Source organism: Hibiscus syriacus, unplaced genomic scaffold (genome assembly GCF_006381635.1).
Source record: "Hibiscus syriacus cultivar Baekdansim isolate YM2019G1 unplaced genomic scaffold, ASM638163v2 tig00112498_pilon, whole genome shotgun sequence".
In the NCBI taxonomy this organism is placed as follows: Eukaryota; Viridiplantae; Streptophyta; class Magnoliopsida; order Malvales; family Malvaceae; genus Hibiscus; species Hibiscus syriacus.
This window is the reverse complement of record NW_024063347.1, coordinates 226,109-247,640: the sequence shown is the minus strand read 5'-3', so window position 1 is coordinate 247,640 and position 21,532 is coordinate 226,109. Positions and strand designations below refer to the sequence as shown.

The 21,532-nt window shown below is 38.0% G+C and overlaps 1 protein-coding gene and 1 pseudogene across 1 annotated transcript; both read right to left on the bottom strand.

Annotated features, from left to right (window-relative positions):
• Nucleotides 1-946: 946 nt before the first annotated feature.
• Nucleotides 947-17,821, bottom strand: LOC120180517 (tRNA nucleotidyltransferase cca2-like). The gene is made up of 15 exons (XM_039185832.1): nt 17,474-17,821; nt 17,031-17,161; nt 16,429-16,546; nt 15,983-16,035; nt 15,750-15,799; nt 15,551-15,649; nt 11,207-11,316; nt 10,925-11,052; nt 3,392-3,458; nt 3,159-3,242; nt 2,806-2,868; nt 2,543-2,684; nt 1,951-2,118; nt 1,377-1,474; nt 947-1,296 (listed from the first exon to the last, which is right to left on the bottom strand). Exons 1-15 carry the CDS (start codon nt 17,819-17,821, stop codon nt 1,192-1,194), a joined length of 1,764 nt encoding a protein of 587 aa, XP_039041763.1. The 3' UTR covers nt 947-1,191.
• A 636-nt stretch (nt 17,822-18,457) lies between these two features.
• On the bottom strand, nt 18,458-21,309 carry LOC120180614 (annotated as a pseudogene).
• Nucleotides 21,310-21,532: the final 223 nt, after the last annotated feature.

Below are 21,532 nucleotides of genomic sequence, written 5' to 3'. Positions count from 1 at the left end.
TTGTGATAGTTTATCGTTTCATAGTAACATTCATCACGAAACATCTCTTAATCATGAAAGGTAGACAACTCTTCATAATTAGATCTCCTTTAACGACAATTTATCAATATATTCAGAATCATTCACGAAATAATCTATGGAATTAATTCTCAATCTCCGTACCAATCAAACAAGACTATTATCTGGCCCCAACAACGTAAGTTAACCACTTTTTGTTTAAATAAAATAAGATTTTATTTGATAAATTGTCAGAAAATTTATTCAATTGAAAATTCATATATTCAATCATTTAATTTTTAAATATATTTAATAACTTATAATAAAAGTTATCTGATAAATTTGTACTATGAAAAAGTGTTGAAGATGATAAATAGATATGGATCAACTTAACACTTGCCTTTCTTTTTATCTACTTTGACTTACTTTTAAGTATATTATCATAGAAGTTTCCCATTTATCAAACAATCTATTTGCAGTTATTTCCACTGTCATCATATCATAGCAACCGAAACAAATTTTGCACAGTTCGTAAAACAAAAACGAAAAGGCCATACCAAGAATTAACATTAGAATATCGAAATTAATTCTTTTTAAAGCATTAAAATGAAAAAAGAAAGAAAAAATCAAAAGGAAATGGTGAAGTCAGTAAGGGAAAGTAGGCAAGTCAAAGGAGCAGAGAAGGCAATCAACTACACTCATCAAACCAACTCCATTTTCCTATACTAGTGTTATGACATAACTATAGGATTAGGAATAGGAATAGGAATAGGTTGAAGCATCTAGCCAATCCCTAAGTCAAAAGTGCAATTTAAACTTATATTAAGTGCCTGGACTCTTATTCCAGAGATCAAGGGTAAACTCTGATAACATAAAAAGAAATAGAGTACAAATTAGTAATACAATAAGACTATCTCGATACTTCAACCTGTTGGAATATGTGTCTAACACTAGTAATTTAGGGAACTAAAATGAAGAATTCAAGTAAACTAGCTTAATTAAAACTGAAAATAAGATTAGAACATAGACAAATTGCTTATGGATCTAACCTTGTGCTTTATGTACAGATCAATTATTTTGGAGCAACATAAATTTTCATATCCAACTATTCCTTTTATTTGAGACATCCAACACTAATCAGAAAAAATTTACCACCTAGTCTTTTACTGAAGAAAATAGCAAAGAATCGATCAGTTACTCCATCTTTATGCGCTTCGAATGTGTTTCCTTCATCCAATCAAGACATTCCTCTGCAGTCCCAGAAGGGTGTGCCAGCTGCCATGAGAGAGTCTTTTGTTGCTGCCAAGGAAGGAACAGATTAGCATTTCAAGTTCTAGATTATGTATATAATATATATAGGACAGCTGATTATGCCCTACCCATTCCCTAACAAGTGGCCCTCCAACTTTAAGCTGCAAAACATTCATGATGTCTTTCCCATTAACCAATGGTTTTAAATCCCAAACTTTCTCAAGACCTGCATTCATGCAAAAATTGAAAGGCAGATGCTCGCAATCCAGCTTGAACATATTAATTGACCATCAGACATCAGAAGATATAGAGAGGCGGTGCTTGGACCATGAACAAAATTTATAAATGAGAAAGAAAATAAAACTCTCTTCTGGCTGTCTGGATGACAATGCAAAAATAATTTTATGTTTGATATTTGTAAACAAAATCATAGTCAGCAACCAGACATTAGGTCTTGTAATCATTTAATATAAAACAAAATCAGGGAAGTAAGAACTACGTGAGTGAAGCAAGAATAGAAGAAGCATGATTATTCTTATGCTAGGGAACACTAAGAACAAGGTCTATGTGGAAGATTATAATTCACATGAATAAACAAAACCCAAGGGATTGTTTAACCTCTTAATTAAATAGACCAGGAATAGGAGTTGCTGCAAGGATTGAACATAAAACTTACAAATAGGAAAGAGAGAACGTTGATACCTAATTTAACAATGGCATTATCGACAGACTTAAAGATGCCTTTTTTCTTGTCCAGTTGAAAGTGCTTGTTTATAATATCCTTACTGCAATCAATATCAGTGGGATATAGCAATGTAGACATCAACAAAGCAACTCGCCAAAAATCTTTAATTTCTCTGAGCAGAAACCCTGTATGTATAAGAATAATAAATTACCACAGTAAAATCCAAAAAACACTCCAGCTGTTGAACTGTTCTAACAGTGAAAAGAAAACCAAGTTGATAGACAAACACCTGTAAAGATGAGTGAAGTGTTCAATAGAAATAACTAATTATGAGAAAGCATAAATATCCTAAACAGATTGAATCCAAAAGAAAAAATGTTCCCCAGCCACTTTTTATCCAGTTTTGATGTTTCATATTTAAAAAAATACTGCTATTATTAAATATATATATATATATAATTATAGTAGTACATGTAAAATATATCAATTCTCACTAGATGGTTATATAACGAAAAGTCGGCTTTCTGAAGAACCGACTTATAATGAACTATTCTGGTAAATCTATCTTCGAAGAGAAAACAATTACACTGAAAATTTGAAAATAGATACCTGTCAATACCCGCAATTTTGAAGTAACAGGGACATAAAATTCTTCTCCCCAGCCAACCTCAGTGATTTGGACATCCTCGTTTGATAAAAGAGAAGGAATCAAGGACAAGAATTTCTCCAATGATTTGTGGATGCTTATGACCTACAAAGCAAAGAGATATGTAATGAATGCTAAAAGAAGGCTGTCAATTCAGCTTATAATGAATCAATCATAAGAAAAAAAAAGCAATATGAAAGGAAATCAGGAGGAAATCTAGACTCACTGTGTCAGCATCACTGGCTTTTCGTTTAAGAGAATCCCTGAAAATGTAATTGACCACAGGAATCTGCAGCCCAGTTATACAGGTTTAGAGTCATAACAGCAACTCATGGATTTATCATAAACAAAAAAAGTTTAAACAATATAAACCAAGCAGGATGAAGAACAACTTATTCAACAAATACTTTTCAGTAAGTGCAAGTGTCCAATATGTAGAAATAATAATCAACTGCATTATATATAGAACCCTATCAAAATCTTGCACAATGCTATACATAAAAAACAAAAAAAGTGATACCAAAAAGAAAGAATAAAGTCTTCATGCATAGAAGCTTATGGAAGGAGCAGGATTGGTACCATTTTATCTTTACGATCCTTGTATGTGGTACTGCGCAATGGAAGAAATAAAGCAGAGTACAGACAGAGCCTTCTCTGTTCATCCTACAATTCACATTCCATAACTCAGAAGATAAGAGAACAAATACACAGAGGAAAATAGGCAAATAAAAAAAATGAACCTGCTGCCAGGTGAGGATGATAGAAGCTGCATGGAGAATGAAAAAAAAACTTTTAGCACTTCCATTACTCACATCAAAGTTGGAGCATCCAATAAGTTGAATAAGTTGCCACGAAGCATCCAAATAGGCAGCAGAAAGCCTGTATAGTTGTGAAAGGAACAATACTTGAGTAGGAAACTCAGAAATTTCAAAAAGAATGCTCAGTACACTTGGGCATTCTTCTGGCCCACTAAAAACAATATCTACAAACGCCAGCTTCTGCCTACCCCAAACCAACTACAGATAAAGCAAACACCAGCCAAAAACAAAACTCAACTATATTTGCTCAGTACAATTGGGCATTCTTATGGCCCACTAAAAAACAGTATCTACAAACGTCAGCTTCCACCCACCCCAAACCAACTACAGATAAAGCAAGCACCAGCCAAAGATCAAACTCAAGCTATATTGTCTGGACAAATCATGGTCATGAACACATGCTATGTCTGTCACAAGTACCTCAATTTTTTTCTCTCTAGACTTAGAGAAATGCGACTTAATATATTATATCTTAGTTACCTTGAATCATTTAATCTATCCCCCATATTTAAAGAAGTGCAACTTAATATCTTGTCAATTTGTGGCACTTGACATGCATCCTCCAATTGATTATTAAAAGATAACTGGTATAATTCTATTTGACTATTAAACAAGAACTTATGAAGTTAAATACATTAAGGAGTGAATAAAGAAAAACATGAGTGAGAAAACTAGTGAGAGAGCGAACGTGGAGCTTGGTTTGGGTTCTTCTGACAGAGGCGGAGCACTGCCTGGAGAAGGAGCATGGGTAGCTTTCATAGATAATCTTAGTAGGAGAGTGCATAGAAGCGTTTTATGGGAACGTTTTAGCTATTTTGGCAAGGTGATCAAAGTGTTTATTCCGTTCGTTAATAGGAGACCAAAGTACAAGGATTATACATTCGCTTTTGTGCATTTTGCTTGTAAGGAGGATCTGTTCAATGCAAAGGATAGGATGAATAATGTTGTGGTAGATGGAAGGAGGATATCGGTGTCGATTGCGAAATACCAGAAGAGAAGTAATCCGCATGGCTGAGAGCGAGCTAAAGGAGTGGGGAGCGGAGTTGCCAGCGAAGTGGAGCCGAGAGGGAACATATCAACAGTCCAAGTTGAGGCGAGTAGGAGGGAGTAAGTAAATATCATGATGGAAGATCTTACAAGGATGCGGTAGTGGGAAGGGATAATACTGAGGGTCAGCAGAGGAATATATGTGGAGATACGAGGGAGGTTAAGAAGCCTTTGGAAGTTCATATTCCAATGGAAGAAAGGACTTGGTTAAGATCATCTCTAACTGGTATATGCAAGCAGATTTTCGAAGTTGAGCTTGTGCAAAGAGGTTTAAGGACTGAGGGTTTTAATGTCAAGGTGATAAGGTGGGGTTTTGCGAGAAATGCATGTCTGATTGTATTTAAGTCTGTGGAGGAGAAAATCGCAGCGGTGGAGGACAAATGGGAGGCATTGTCTTTCTGGTTTGAAAGGCTGGAGCCTGTCATGGAGGAGAAGGGCGTTCCATTACCTTTCTGTGCAGTATCCTTGATGGGTGTTCCTTTAAATTGCTGGTCAGTTTCATTCTTTTCTAGTTTGGCTGCGAGATGGGGAAAGTTAGTGAAGATTCAGGATCAAACGGCTCAAAAAGTGGACTGCAGGGTGGCTCATTTGCTGTTAAGAGTGGAAAGCCCGTTCGATATTCCGCCCCAGGAAATTATTAATACTTATGGTAGATCTTTTATTATTAAGATTAAAGTGGAAGGCTGTGATGAATTCTTTCCCGAGCTTGATGAGGGGGAGGTAGAAGAAGGCTCTGTGGAAGAACGAGTTGACCAGGGAGAAGACTTCATCGGAAGGGAGCAAAAGGGATGATAGAGAAGGTCAGCAAGGGCAGTTGAATTTCCAGAAGATGTCAGATGCTCAGAATAGACAAGAAGCACAGGCTAAAGGTGCTTCTCATGGGGATGACACAATGACCGATGATAATTTGAATTTAAACGTGGAAGCCAATAATATTACAGGGGCTGACCATTGGGATGAGGGGACAGTACTAGGTGAGGCGAAAAGTAAGCAGAAAGTGTTAGGTGTTCTAGCTGTTGGAAGGAAAAAGATGTTCAGAGTGGAAGGTGGCTCCTCGGGACAAGATAAAGTTGTCAAAGATTGTGGGATTAACTATAAAACGGGTAGATCTAAGGTGTTTGGGCCTGAGCAGTATGGGTGTGTTTCACTAGCCCAGCGATGTCCTGCGGACAATGAAAGCCATTTACAGGACCAAACACATTCTGAAACATATGAGGAGAACAATACTATCATGGTAGAGGAAGAGAATGAAGGCATTCAGGAAGTAGAGGTTTTTGATATGGGTGACAAAGGAAGTAAGTCTAATAAGGTCAACAGAAATGCAAAGGTGAAGAGTTGTAGGAGATGGAGATTAGGATATCAGGTATCTAAAGGCCTGTCAATAAGTAAGACTTCCGAAGGATTGAGGGGTGGCAGACGTTTTGCGAGGGTCTACAGAAGGTCAAAAACAAGACGAGTTTGGTTATGTTCAGCAAATATTCATAGGCACAGTCAGAACAGGCTGGTACTTCATAATTCTAAGCAATTTTCATCAGCTTCAGGGGTTAGGGGTTAGGGGTCAGGATAAGGATACTATTGTTTCTGCCCATGGTCATAACAAGCCTATGGGCCCTATTACTAACAGCATTTCTCCAGTAAGTGGGATGGCAGATCAGGATATTGCTTCTAGGAATAGAAGAAAATACAGAAAGAAGAGAAGAGGTTTAATCTCAGAAGCTCTGGCTAATGCATATGTATCTACAGTCTACTCTTGTTCCTTCTCTAAAGTTCTTGAGGAAGCATTGAATACTTGGGAAGTCTGTCAGAGTTTAGGCATTTCTTTCAAGGAAGGGAGGGAGGCTTTTATTGATAAAATTAGGAAGATGGAGGAAGGGGCAGGGGTGGCAAATGAAGCTGCTAAGTGAGTCAGTTACTTGCTTCCTCGAAGGTTTGGGCTTGAAGTGTATATGTTGGAATGTAATATTATTTCGTGGAATGTTAGGAGCTTAGGAAGAAAGGAAAAAATTAGAGGGGTGTCGAGACTTGTAAATAAGAACAAACCGGTCATATTGCTTTTACAGGAGACAAAACTGAGTAAAAACAAGAAGGGGCTTAGAAGGAAATTAGGAGGAAAGCTGCTGATGGGAGAAAGTTTCCAGCCAGCGGATGGGTCAGCCGGTGGATTGTTGTGTTTGTGGAATGAAAATACTTATGAGGTAAGCAAGGTGTATAATCAAAGTAGATTTCATGTGTTAACAGGGAAGTTCAAGATGTCTAAAGTAGAATGCGTTATTATTAATGTGTATGGTCCTTCTGTAGAGGAAGAAAATGAGTTTTTCAGGCAACTGTTGAGTTATGTTCACTCTGTTAATCTGCCAATTTGCATCGGGGGAGATTTTAATGCTTATCTTGACCAAGAGGAGAAGATTGGTGCCTCACAAAATTGGCATTCAATGGGTCTGCTAAGGAATTTCTTACAACAATCAAATTTAATAGATCTTCCTTTGGCAGGTGGCACTTTCACTTGGGGTAATAATAGAGAAAGCACTACTTGGGTAAGGCTTGATCGGTTCTTATTGAGTAGCAGCTTCTTAAGCTGCTTCCCCAAGTCTGTTCAGAAATTGCTTCCTAGATCTCTCTCTGATCACAACCCGATACTATTGGTTGAAGATGTGAAAAAATGGGGCCCTAAACCTTTTCGGTTCTTTAATTATATGCTGGAGGAAGATGGTTTTGTAGATATGGTTCAGAATGCAATGTCAGATCGGGTTGAAGATAGAGGAGGAAGAGGAATTTACAGTGTATTAAAGGGAACTAAGAAACGTATCAAGGAATGGCCATTCAGAAATAAACAGGGGATATCTGAAGCTATTACAGGGTTGGAGAGCAAAATAAATGATTTGGAAATTAAGGCGCAAGGCAGTGGGCTTTCTACTTTTGACTGGGAACAGCTTCTGTCATCCAGAAAAGAGCTCTGGAAATTGCATAGAATTGAAGAAAGTATTTGGTTTCAAATGTCGAGGGCGAAATGGATAAATGATGGGGATAGAAACACTAGGTTCTTCCACCTATGTGCTGTAAACAGAAACAGATTCAACACCATTTCGACATTGAAAGTGGATGGGGAGGTGATGATAGATCCAGTGCTGATTAAAGATTATGTCTACCAGTTCTTTAAGAAAGCCTATAACTCTAAAGATTTTTTAGAGGTGGAGAACTTGAATTTAGAATTTGCTAAATTGAGAGGAGATCAAAGGAATAGCCTGGAGGTTATGTTTTCAGAGGAGGAAGTAAGGGAGGCTATTTTCTCTTCGGACAGTTCTAAAGCACCAGGTCCCGATGGGTTTACGATGGGTTTTTTCAAGAAATTCTGGCCAACTATGAAGGGGCAACTCATGAAGTTTATGGAGGATTTTTATTGCGGAAGAAAATCGGATCATGGGGTCAATCATGCGTTCATTTCTCTGATCCCAAAGAAAAACAATCCGGAAGTAATAGAAGATTATAGACCTATAAGTCTCGTTGGCAGTCTCTATAAAATCATTTCCAAAGTTTTAGCAAGGAGACTAGTTTCGGTGATTCAAGATACTGTGAGCCCTTCACAATTTGCATTTATTCCGGGGAGACAGCTTTTAGATTGTGCTTTTCTTGCAAACGAAGGCATAGACTATTGGAGGAAGCAAGGGCTGAAAGGGGTAGTTTTCAAAGCTGATTTTCAGAGGGCGTATGACACGGTTGAATGGCCAATTATCTTTAGGTTATTGAGAGTCATGGGCTTTGGGGAGAGATGGGTTTCCTGGATAAAATATTGCCTCTCCACGACGTCAATTTCGGTGTTAGTGAATGGCTCTCCTACAGAGGAGTTCTCGATGGGCAAAGGGTTGAGACAAGGATGCAGTTTGTCTCCTCTCTTGTTTAATTTAGTGGGGGAACTGTTAAATCGTATGTTAGTGAAATCAGCGGATGTGGGACTTTTTCAGGGTTTTGCTTTTGGAAGATCGGTTTCCTTTAATTTAACCCATTTACAATTTGCTGACGACCTGATTTTGTTTTGCCGAGGTTCACCTACCTATATTCTCAATATTAAGAGAGTCTTGAGGATTTTTACCCTAATGACTGGACTCCGTTTGAATTTGTCGAAGAGTAATTTGTATGGAATTAATGTGGATGACGACGTATTAAATGAATGGGCTAAGGAGGCTGGTTGCGCAGTAGGTGTTCTGCCCACAGTATATTTAGGTTTACCATTAGGTGCAAAGAGAAATTCAGAGGCTGATTGGGAGCCAGTCTTTCAGGGTTTCATCAAAAAGCTATCCGGATGGAAAGCTTCCACACTATCTATGGCGGGCAGATTGGTATTGATAAAATCAATTCTGTCCTCCTTGCCGATTTTCTACCTCTCTGTTTTCAGAATCCCGAGTAAGGTTTATAGGAAGTTAAATTCTCTTATGGCCAACTTTTTGTGGGGGGAAGGTTCTACAAAAAGTCGAATTCACTGGGTGAATTGGAAAAGGGTTTGTCAACCCCTCGAGGAGGGAGGTTTGGGAATCTTGGATCTGAATTTCGCTAACAGAGTGTTGCTAGGTAAATGGGTATGGAAGTTCGCAAATGAAAAAGACACTCTTTGGAAGAACATGATTTGCAGTAAACATAATGTGAGTAATCTGTCTTTAGACCTAAAAAAGGTAGTCTCTCCTTCGGATTCTTGGATATGGAAGGGTATTACAAGAAACTATTTGGCAGAGGATGCAATTGGTCATGGTTTGCGATCTCACTCGAAGATTCAAGTAGGCAATGGCAAGTCTATTGTATTCTGGCACGATGTTTGGCTAAATGAGGATTCTTTAAAGAATCAAAATTTCCAAGGATCTATGTTCTTTCCAATACCAAGTGGGGAAACGTTTCTGAGTTTGGCAGTTTCTTGAGCAATAGATGGATTTGGAATATTCAAACGAGAAGGAATCTATGTGATTGGGAGTTGGATTACTGGATTCAACTGATGTCATTATTGGAAAATGTTGGTCTGTCTGAATCGGTGGATGATTTTCTGGCGTGGTCGGGGAAAGGAGATGGACTGTTCATCGCTAAAGCATGTAGGTTGACTCTTTCTACAAATTCAGGGGGTAGTTTCAAGTGGAAAAGGTTCGTTTGGTCAGGTTTGGCTCCCCCAAGAGTAGAAACTTTTCTGTGGCAGGTCTCTCATCAAAGATTGGCAGTTAGAACGGAGTTGACAAGGAGAGGTGTTTCATTGGAGGAGGTCTCTTATCCGTTTTGTGCTCAACAGGAAGAATCAGTTCAGCACTTGTTCATATCGTGTTTGGTAGCATGGGACCTATGGAGCAGTTTTTGGAGGTTATGGGAAGTCTCGTCAGTCTTACCTAAAGACCCAGTCTCTTTGCTGTGCTCTTGGTCGGACATGAGGCCAAATTCTCTAATATGGAGCTTTATACCGGGTGTAGTTCTATGGTCATTATGGAAGGCTAGAAACTCGGTGGTTTTCGATGATTGGAAACTGGACAGCCATACTCTTTTCTTCATTTGTAGATTTAGATTGGCTAAATGGTTCCTGGCTAAGCACCCTGACGTCTTTATTCAGGTAGACTCCCTTGTTGGGGACCCTACACTTGCAGACAAGCACCATACTAGGAACCGTAAAAAGATGAAGGTCCAGGGCTGGCTTCCTCCTCCACTTCATTTTTTCAAAGTTAACGTTGATGGGGCAGTCAGTGGGGACGGGATACTAGGGGGAATGGGGGGCATTTTAAGAGATTCAGAAAGTAAAATTCTTGGGTCCTTCTCGCACGCTGTTGGACCAGGTCCTCCCCCACTTGCTGAGCTGAAAGCCATTGAGAAAGGCATTGACTTTTTTCTCTCGTCGGATTGGGCGAGGAAGGGAAGGTTAATTATAGAGAGTGATTGTAAATCAGTAGTGGATTGGATTTTGCTGCCGACATCATCTCCTCGTTTTTTTAGTTCGTTGGTTCAGAAAATTGCTTCCCTAATCTTGGAGAGGGAGATAATTATTAGACATATTCCGAGGAGCTGCAATTGTGAGGCTGATACTTTAGCTAAACAGGGGATTGGATGATGAATGAAGGTTGCCTTAGAGGTTTTGCAGTCGGGTTGGTGGTCTATTGAGGTTGTTGGGGTTGAGTCAGTTTTGGTGTTGTTTAAGGGAGTTCTAGTCACATTGGGGTTTTGCTTTCTACGTTCTGTAATTTTTTAGGTTTTGTTATTTTGTCTTATGGCTGTATTTTATGTACTGTCTTTGATGAATAAAATCCTAAGACACTCTTTTCCACCTTCCGCTAATTAAGGAGCTTTCCTAAAAGATCCATTAATCAAGAAGGGGGTTTTTAATGAGGCCTGAAATTCTTATAAAAAAAAAGAACTTATGAAGTTAAGATAGACTTGTGTCTCAATAAAAAAAACAAATATAATATTAAGAAGAAAAAAATGTCTAGAATGAATAATAAATAACATTATTAAATTACTAAAAACCTGTTGCATTCTTCTGATACAGCAGGCTCAACCTTCGGAGGGAGACTGAAGACAACCCAAAATAATGTCAAATCACAAATGTAGTTGATTGCTTTAACAGGTTGGTTTCCAGAGATCATGAGATCAATCTGCGCGGAAGACAAGCAACATGGAAAAAGAACAAGTAATAAGTTTAACAAGGTACACAGAATGGTAGAGAATATTCTGAAAAAGTTACCATGAATATCCGAAAAATATGATTTTATACAGAGCAGCAACAGTGCAAGACATGAAATAACATACTTCAGTTCCAATGCGCTCTCTGCTAATTTTTGCTGCAAGAGCTGTTTTGACATCATCACAAGCAGCAACTTTCTTTAATTCTTTGTCCAGCGTGAAATCAAACCTTGCACCTAATCAACAAAATAAAGTCATATAATGCATCTCCTTTTGTGTACGTATATTCAGAGGTCGAACAACAGGAAAAGGGTGACCATGCAGCAATTATTTTATTTTTTACTTTTTTTATAGAAAATTATGCCTCATTAAAAACCCCCTTCATACCCTCCATGTTGCAACAGTAACATGAAGGACATAGGAAGGAGGAAAAGAGTGTCTATTACTTTATTAATCAAAACAATAATACACAGCCAAAACCATAACCTGCTGATACAACATAACACTGAGACATAAGACTGAAAACAAACCCCCTACGGAAAACAAACATTTTCGTACATGTTAACATACCCAAAAACATAACCTACAAATCAGCCTATACCATCTTTAGCTAACTTATCTGCTTCCCAATTAGCAGCTCTCAGAACATGCCTTGAAATGATATCTTGTCCTTTCATACGAGTAGCTATGTCCTTCACCAAGGACTGAAACATAGGGATGCATAAGTTCGGATTTTTAATCCACTTCAGTGTTTTACTCGAATCCGATTCTAGAATAACCCTCTGACTTAGGGCAGATCCTAATTCTTCAATAAGAATCAGTCCTCTCTTAATCGACAATAGTTCTGCCATTATAGGAGGACCTCCCCCAACCCTTTCTTTTTTTTTGATAGGAATGTAAGGCCTCGTTAAAAACCCCCCTTCTTGATTAAGGAGCTTGATAATAAACTCTTTAATCAGCGAAAGGAGGAAAAGAGTGCCTTGAATTTTATTAATAATGGAAAAATTACATAAGATACAACCATTACACCAATAACAGTACATAAATCTTAAAAACATCCCCTGGCTTAAAAGCCTTTACAATACATCAGACTTAAAAACACCCCCTGCCATAAAAACCTTCACAGTAGATTAGAAAACCATGGTTGACTCCTTGCAATCAACCTATCCCACTCTTAGCTACTAAATTGTCTGCCTTCCCATTGCACGCTCTTGGGATCCACCTCACTGAATGTACCTTACCAGTGACAAGAGTCGAAATCTGATAGACTATAGACATTAAGAAAACAGGAGCTAAACCCGGGGCTTGAATCCATTCTACTGCCGATTTACAATCAGTCTCGACAATCAACCTACCCACTGCTTCCCAACGTGATGATAAAAATAAATCAATGCCTCTTTTAATAGCCTTTAACTCCACAAGTGGAGGATTTCCTTGAGCAACTTTCTCTGAAAAAGTCAAAAGGGTGCAACAATTCCAATCTCTTAAAATACCTCCAAGCCCACCACCCAAGCCATCACTCCTAACAGCTCCATCAACATTCATCTTAAGAAAATCTACTGGGGGAGGAATCCATCATATGACATGACACTCTTTACGTTTTGATAGAGAAAACCCATCTGCTAGACATGGATTACCAATCAGCACATCCTCCTGTATCGATATCTTAGGAAACTTGGCTAGGAACCATTTAGACAGCCTGAATCTGACAATGAAGAATAAAGACAGCCTATCAAGAGAAGATCTATTAAAAACCATTGCATTCCTAACTTTCTAAATCGACCAAAAAATGACACCCGAGATGAACTTCCAAATCATCGAGTTCTCCCTCAACTCACCCCAGGAACAAAGAAGAGAAGGAGGGTCTTTTGGTATAACGAATGATAAGTCCCAGAAATTAACTATTTTGTTCTATAATTCCCAAACTTGACAAGAAATGAATAAATGCTGCATTGATTCCTCCTGTTTCTTACATAAAGGACATAGGATATCATCCCCTAGAGACAATCCTCTCTTAACCAACTCAGTTAAACTGCCACTTTCTGATGAGCAAACTGCCACAGGAAAGCATCCACTCTAGGTGGAGCAAATCCCAGCCATACCCCTTTACACCACGGCACACTGCCCCCAAACACATTACCAAAAGTATTTCTGCACGATTTAACCGAAAACAGTCCATCCCCACTTGCAGACCAAGATAGCAAATCTTCAACCAACTCTGACAGTTGAATATCCTTCAGCTTAGACATCAAATCCATCCACTAATTCAACTCCCAATCACACAAATTCCTTCTTGTTTCAACATTCCACACCCAACCACTCAGTTCCACGCTACCAAACTCTACAACCTTCCCCCCTTTAATAGGGGAAAGCACGTAAATTCTAGGAAACAAGATCTTTAGTGGAACATCATCTGCCCATACATCATTCCAAAAAGAAATAGATGTTCCATTTCCCACTTGCAACCTCGCATTTGATCTAAGACAGTCACCTTCCGAATCATTCTTCAAAAAGCTATTTGCTATACCTCTCCAAATCCAAGAAGATTGCGGAGTAGTAACCTCCCTAATGGACATTGTATTGCAACTTACCTTGTGTTTGCTACACAACACACCTTTCCATAGGGAGTTTTTATCATTGGCAAATTTTCACACCCACTTACCTAGAAGAGCCCGATTAGTGAGGTTCAAATCTAGTACACCCAGACCACCACTGTTCAATGGCCTACAAACCGTGCTCCATTTCACCCAATGAATCTTCCTCTTTTCCTCCTTATCTCCTCATAGAAAATTAGCTAATAAGGAATTTAACTTCTTACCAATTTTGCAAGGCATTTTAAACAACGATAAGAAAAAAATTGGTAAGGAAGTTAAAACCGACTTCAATAATATTGTCCTTCCAGTCAAAGACAAACAAGACGCTTTCCACCCAACAAGTTTGGAACTGAAGTTTTTAAATACAGGATCCCATAAAGCCTCTGAATTTTTCTTAGCACCCAGTGGAAGACCCAAATATTCCGTTGGAAAGGAACCAACTGAACAGCCCACTTGGACTGCCCAATCTGTTAGTACATCCTGCTCCATATTAATTCCAAACAGCTTACTCTTCTCTAAATTTAAATGCAAACCAGCCATAATACTAAAAATCCTCAACACTCTTTTCACATTCTTGATCTGAGTTAGAGAGGCTTGACAAAAAATGGTTAAGTCATCGACGAACTGCAAGTGAGACAACCTAGCAGAATTTTCCGATTTCCCAATGACAAAGCCTTGGAACAAACCCCTGTCGACTGCTTTAGAAATCATCAAATGGAGCATCTCACCTACGATGTTAATAGGAGAGGAGAGAGACTACACCCTTGTCTAAGACCTTTGGCCATAGGAAACTCTTCCGAAGGAGACCCATTAACGAGTATCGAGATGGAAGCTGTTGAAAGGCACTGAGAAATCCACGAGGACCATCTATTCCCAAAACCCATCTCTGCCATTGCTCTAAATAAAATTGGCCATTCCACAGAATCGTAAGCTCTACGAAAATCAACCTTTAAAACAACCCCTTGCAACCCTTGTTTTCTCCTATAGTCGATTCCTTCATTCGCAATAAAAGCACAATCCAACAGTTGTCTCCCCGGTACAAAAGCAAACTGGGACTGACTGATTATATCCCCAATACAACAACTCAATCTCTTAGATAAAACTTTAGAGAGGATCTTGTAAAGACTACCTACGAGGCTGATAGGTCTAAAGTCCTCCACGGTCTCCGGATTAATCTTCTTCGGAATAAGCGTGATAAACGCATGATTAGCCCCATGTTCCCACCCCCAACCCTTTCTGAAAACGATTTTATCAACATACCTCTGTTGTCCTTAATCAGCCCGCCTATACCTCCTTTATCCCAACCCCTCACCATCGCACCATCAACATTAAGTTTAACGAAACCATCAAGAGGATGCACCCACCACGAAGAAGTAGAGCAGCCCTTATTCTGTCTTCCCATTGAATCAGCTAGTTTTAGATCTCCCACTAAGGAATCAAACGGGATATGCACCCACCATGCAGCAATTATTGCACAAGAAAGTTGCTAGAAGCACAAGAACGTCAGCCTACTTTGCAAAAGACTGAGAATCCAAGCATTTCCGACATTCTACTTATTTTATTTTCTGTATTCTGTTCATAGATAGAATTAAAACAGCCATTCAAACATAATTCAGAAGCTCTCATTCAGCAGCACAACACTTTTTCTATAGTTTCTCTGCCTAAGACTTGGAATTTCTGATATAATCACAACTTATATCCACAACACTTGCCATGCCTCCGACTCCAAATTCTTACATGCTGCATTCTTGGTTAGAAAATGCAACGCTAGTAAATTTCATTTAAGGGGGTGGAAAGAGCACTAGAATGAAGGACATTCCCTCCACGATAAACTATCAAAGGGTGAAGGGCACTAGAGGAAAATTTAAAAAAGTACCAAAACGAATAGCTCGAAGAACCCGTAGGGGATCATCCAAAAATGTTGCCTTCGGAGGTAATGGAGTCACTATCCTTCCGAATTTTAGATCCTCAAGTCCTGTATTTTATTAAATGAGAAGGAATAAAAATGAAACATAACAGCAACCCGAAAATATGCGGAATCCGAAAAAGTAAAATCAGTAGGCAGAAGGCATTACCTCTTTCAGTTAAGTCTTCAACTAAGTTGGTGTTAATATTGTAGAACAAGCTGGTAAGTGAAGAGAAAACTCCATTAATTCCGTGAACACAAATGATATCAAGAAAAAGGCAAAACAAATGTTCACAGAAGCATTATTATTTGAATTACTCATTTTCCAAAAGCTAATGATTCTCATAGAAGTATTATGATCATTTCCTAGCTATAACTCATGATTAAAAGGAAATAACTTACCTATTAATGGTCAAATCTCTTCTGTACGCATCCTCCTCAGCAGTACCAAATTTCTAATTCAAGACATGAAGGAACAGTAAATAAAAACTTATAAATGTAGCAGCTAGGTACCATATATATAAACTAATTAAGAAACAAAAAAAAAATTGTGTTAAGCAATGAAACCGTCTTTAACAGGTTCATATGGTTTCATTGCTAGAATAAGTAAACAATCCATTTCTCTACAACAACAAATCATTTAATAAACAGTAAAGTTCCAGTATACTTCATTCTCAACACCCACAATTAACGGCTAAGGCCATCAATCCTCAAAAGTCAGAAACGGAACATATATAGTATAATAACCAAAGATTTCTATATGTGATCTTTTGCCCTCCAGGTTGGGGGGGGGGGGGAAGGAAAGAAAAAAACAGTTATATAGAAATTAAATATCAATATTTGCTTACCATCGTAGGGATGCGGCTGTTCTCACTATAGTCTTCACACCTTAAGTTCACAAAATCAATCCATAAATCAAAAAGGCGCATCCTTGCAGTTTCTAAGTGCTTAGATTGCTCAGGATTACTGCAAAATGAAATTAAACTGTATAATGGACAGAAATAATGCAAAAAAATAAAAAAATAACAAACAAAATACTATGAGCCAATATATAATTATATCAGGAAAAGCCCACAAAGGCAATGAACTTATTATGCAAATAAAAGCTAAAAATTAAAATGTATACACACTATCCAGATGAAATTTATAATATCCTAGAAGTTGCAAATTGCTTCAAAATCAAATTTTGTTTATCTAAAGTATCCACTGCAGTGAATTCAAATTTGATCTCCTTCCATACTTCACAAACAACAGCTAGTTCAGGACTCTAATTGCTATCCTTGAGGATTATTAAATTACCCTCGCAAAACTATATTATTCAAGCACTATCCAACTGAAGTTCTAAAACAAAAGGAAGCAGATTAAAACTGTATAAAATAACAATATGATGTCTATTGGCTCAGCTAGTAAGGCAGTGAAAGATGCCATTTTTATTGTACAATGAAAGTACCTTGGAATGACGGCAAGACCTTGTGCCACTTCCCCTGTAGATGACAAGTATTCCTGAACCTTATTAACAAATTCACTACCCAACATGTTGTCAAGTGCAATATCAATGTCATAACACTCTTTTCCGAGAAGCTGCCAAGGAAATTAAACCCAACATAAGTCAAATCTATAGAAACGTCAGAAGCCATTTATGAAGCACTCATACAGACAGAGGATGCAAGTTATGAGTTATGTGGTACAATACAGATACACAGCTGCCGTATTTTATATAACCACGCATCCCTCTCTTTCATTCGTTGAGATTTCGTACCATAAAATTTCATTCTCTCTCTCTCTTTCACTTGTTAGTTTTTCTCTTGAACACTGAATGATACTTATACAATCCATAAAAAAGAAAGACGACAGCCGTAATTTATAAATTATTCGAAATGCGAGTACAATCACCTTATCACGGACCCATCCACCAGCAACTCGAAGCTGAGTTTGGAGATTGAAGTGAAGAAGAGTGTTCAAAAGCCTATCGAAAATCTTCTTTTCCGTCTCTGTCAACTCAATTTTCTCCTTGACTTCGACGCAGGCGGCGGGTACCATGGCTGCTCGGCAGGAGAGAAACGGCGAGGAAATAAAGGTTAGGGTATTGGGGATTTTAGTTAGGGATAAAGGTGTTGCATTTGGGGGAGTTAAAACTCCGCGAAAAGCGAGAGTACTTTTGGCTGTGGGCAGAGAGAAGGAATGCAGCAGAAGCGGCGCCTTGGCCTTGAACTTTATGGCGTTCATCAAACAGAGCCGCATCGTATCACATAATGTTTCTGTTTTTTCCAATTTATTTTATATTTTGTTCATTTAAACTATTAATTTGCTATGATTTAATAATTAAATTTATAATAAATAAAAGATTAATGTGACCCGGTTTATTCATTATTAATATTTTAAAAAAACCTTTAAATCTTATAATTTGATCGAAAATTTCATATCAATATTCACTCATCACTATTAATATTTATAGTCAATGATTGTTTGATTATAAAATTTTTAATTTTTATAAATATAAATTTAGCATCCATTTCACCGAAAATATTTTAAATTCTACAAATCTAACATTTAATCTTTCGAATTTTTTTAAAATTTTCATATTCAATATCGGACTGCGTCAATTTCAAACTATGTTACTTCATTTTTAAGGTGCTCCAATTTACAATTGAGATTAATAAAAATATAGTTGATTTCTCATTCCTGTTTAAAATTTACTATATAAAAGTAAAAAAAAATAGTATATTAATTAGTCTATTTAAAAATATAAAAGTAAAGAATATAGTATATTAATTATAAATTAAAATAAGGATGTTTTAATTATTTATTAACTAAATCGAGGTCTAAATAGATAATAAATGAATTTTACAGAACTTTGAGAACGAGAAATGATATAAAAAATTCATTATTAAAATAAATATTTATAATATATGACCAAAATAGATACTATCAGTTGGAAATAATAGGAAGTCGGGAACAGAAATAGGAACGGCTTCGCCTTGTAATGCACGCAAAGAACATTTAAACCCTAAAATTCATTTTGTTCTAGTTGTTGTCAGTTGAAGTCCTTCAATCTTTTCTTGAGCATGTCCATGGACTTCTTGCGTGAATTTGTTTTTGTATTTCTGTTAGAAATGCTCCCAAAGATGCTATCTGCCGTATCCTTGAATTTGTCACAAATGATGCCCACTTTCTTGTAATCCAAGGCGTTGTAATTTTTCTGTCTAATTACAGGATTCATGAAATTCTCTGGCTGGCTGCTGGACAACAGGTTTATCAACTGTCGAGCTTCGACCAAGCAACCCCGGAAACTGCCATCCCTGTATACCTCGCTTAGCCCCGTGGTTTGGAACCTCTCGTCTGCAAAATTCTCTAGCATCTTTAGATCATTGTTGATTACGATCACCGCATTGGCGTTGAACCTCTTCACACTATCGCTTAGAAATGCTGCGACGATGGAACTCGATATATGCTCGAGAGCCCCGCTCCCGACCTTGTATAAAGCATCCACTGGCAGAATTTGCTGTCCTTTTGACAGCAGCGTCTCGAGGTAAAAAACAGCCTCATTCATGTACTAGTTGTTTTGGACTAGCTCTTCTGATGTCCAGTTTATGTTTTTCTGTGAGTTCCATGAACTCTTCCAACTTACTATTTACCAGAGTCAGGAGAGCCAGGTAAGCTTCATCTCTTGATGTTTTTAAGATGGCTTTGGCTGTCAAACCAGATCGAGGCCAATCGACGGATCGAACTGGAATCCCACACAGTTGGGCAGCATATTGTAGGAAAAAGTCACAAGCTCGTTCGAGGTATGATATATTTGCGGCAAGCTGCATGACTTGAGATTCACCAAGGCCAGTATTATGAACTTTATTAAGGACCACTTCATTAAGCACATCAATCAAGAGATTGTCCAAGTGCTTCCGCACTACATCATAAAAATTAGGATTTAATCCATAGGACAAGTATTCGACGGAGCCTTTGATGAAGGATCGAACAATACGACAGGAATCAGGCACCATAGAGGAGAATGGTGCAATATATGGAAAAGCTGGCATTGTATCTGAAGACAGAAGATGAAATGCCAAAATGTTACTATCATATTCCGAATCCTTCTTCATCATCATCTGGTCACACGTATCATTAGAAATAATGCTCTCAATTTGCTGACGACACTCTTCAACAAGAAGATCGTGGTATTTTTCTCGGCTCTTATCTAATACCTCAAGAATCAAACTCACGTCATACCCATGCTGCCTAAGAGTTGCCCCAAGAAGAGTGATATAATCCTTCACCAAGAGAAGGTGAGTTGCGGAATTCATTAGAGCAAACTGTTTATCCAAAACTGGTGCCACTTTAGCCGCCGTTTGTTCCCACGTTGTCTCAACTTGTTCATCCGAGAACAAACCTCCAGAAGTCCTTAGGACCCTATCTTCCACAATGAAGTAGCCTGCAATTTGTGATAGATATGTTTGATGTGATTCAATGAATGCTTGCGAGGAAGGGATTTGCAAGTCTGAAGTGAGTTGCATTGATCTATTTTTGTAGTAATAATCACAAAATTGCTCTTGGAGTCCAAGGCAGGTATGGATGTCATAAGACCGATGAAGGGGTGTAAGATCAAACTTCAAAACAGGTTCCTCAGCAACTTCATCAACTTCTAATTGATACATGAAATCCATGCCAGCCATGTTCATTTCCTCGGCTTTTCTCTGTCGTTCGAGCATTTCCTCGTCTCTCTGGCGAGCTGATGCGGCTTGTCCTATCGCGGTCTGTCCAATATCCTTAGCGGAACTCCTGATGTGAACTAACCAGTCATTAAAGTGTGCAGTCACTTTCTTCTCAATATGATCTTTTATCATAGGGAAGGCCTTTTCTATAACAATCTCGACTTTATTCACTGGGATATTCTGCAAGTAGTTCTTCTCAATTAAATCAGCAGCTTTCAAAGCAAGGTAAAACTGGGCTTGTGAAAGGTGCTTGTTACATTTAATAAAAAGCTCCAACACTTGAATGCAAATCCTGGACATCTTAATAGCTTCAGTTACACTCTTCTTGATGGAATAAGATTCAAGAAGCTCTTAAAGTTTGAGGAGCAAAGCACTCCCTACCTCCTGCAACCTGAAATTATCACTGGCGAGATCGCTTTTAAGCTCTTCGGCGTCGACCAAGACGCCCGAAGCTCGTCGACAGCACGAATGAATTCCTCGTAGTGGGTCTTGCAGAGCTCCTCAATCTCCACTTCTTTCTTTTTCATGAGATGCTTCAGTTGCTGAACAAGCGGCTCCGGCCGCCCCATTTCGAATGCATGTCTAACAAGGGGACCTAAATCATCCCCGTTTCCGATCAAAGTTGCAAGCGCCAAGTATTCCCTGTCTCACCATTATCTATGGTCGCTCTCCTCTTGTGTGATTTCAAATCCTTAGTTTTAAAAAACAAACAAACACTGCAAATTCAAATATTCCAAGAATAAACAAAACAGAGAATGTTCCAAAAGAGATCCCAATTTGACCCAAAACAGAAATAAGCAAGACACCATGCAACGAAACACATTTGTGAGGTGAAAATAACAATAATAATTGTACCTGGAAACAAGGCGGATGAATGTCTGATCTGAGATGGTTGAAAAGGAAAGATGGGTCTTTCTCTTTTTCTTGTAATTTTCGTAATGACGGGGAATGGAGATCAGTTGTGTCTTTTGTGCATTTCTCTTGACTGTTTCTTTCTGTTTTGGTTTTCTCCTTTGTATTCATTTCTCCGGATTGTTTATCACTAGTTTCGGGGACGATGACCCCATGCCTCGTTGAATGATAACAGGAAAAAGGAATTTCACCAACGATAAACTTCTCTACATATGATTTGGTCCATCTCTATGTCTTTTTACATTTTAGTATCTAATTTTTTTATAAATTAAATGTGGTAAGAATTTTAAAATTTTAATAATATTTTAAAATATTATTATTTGTAATTATTTTG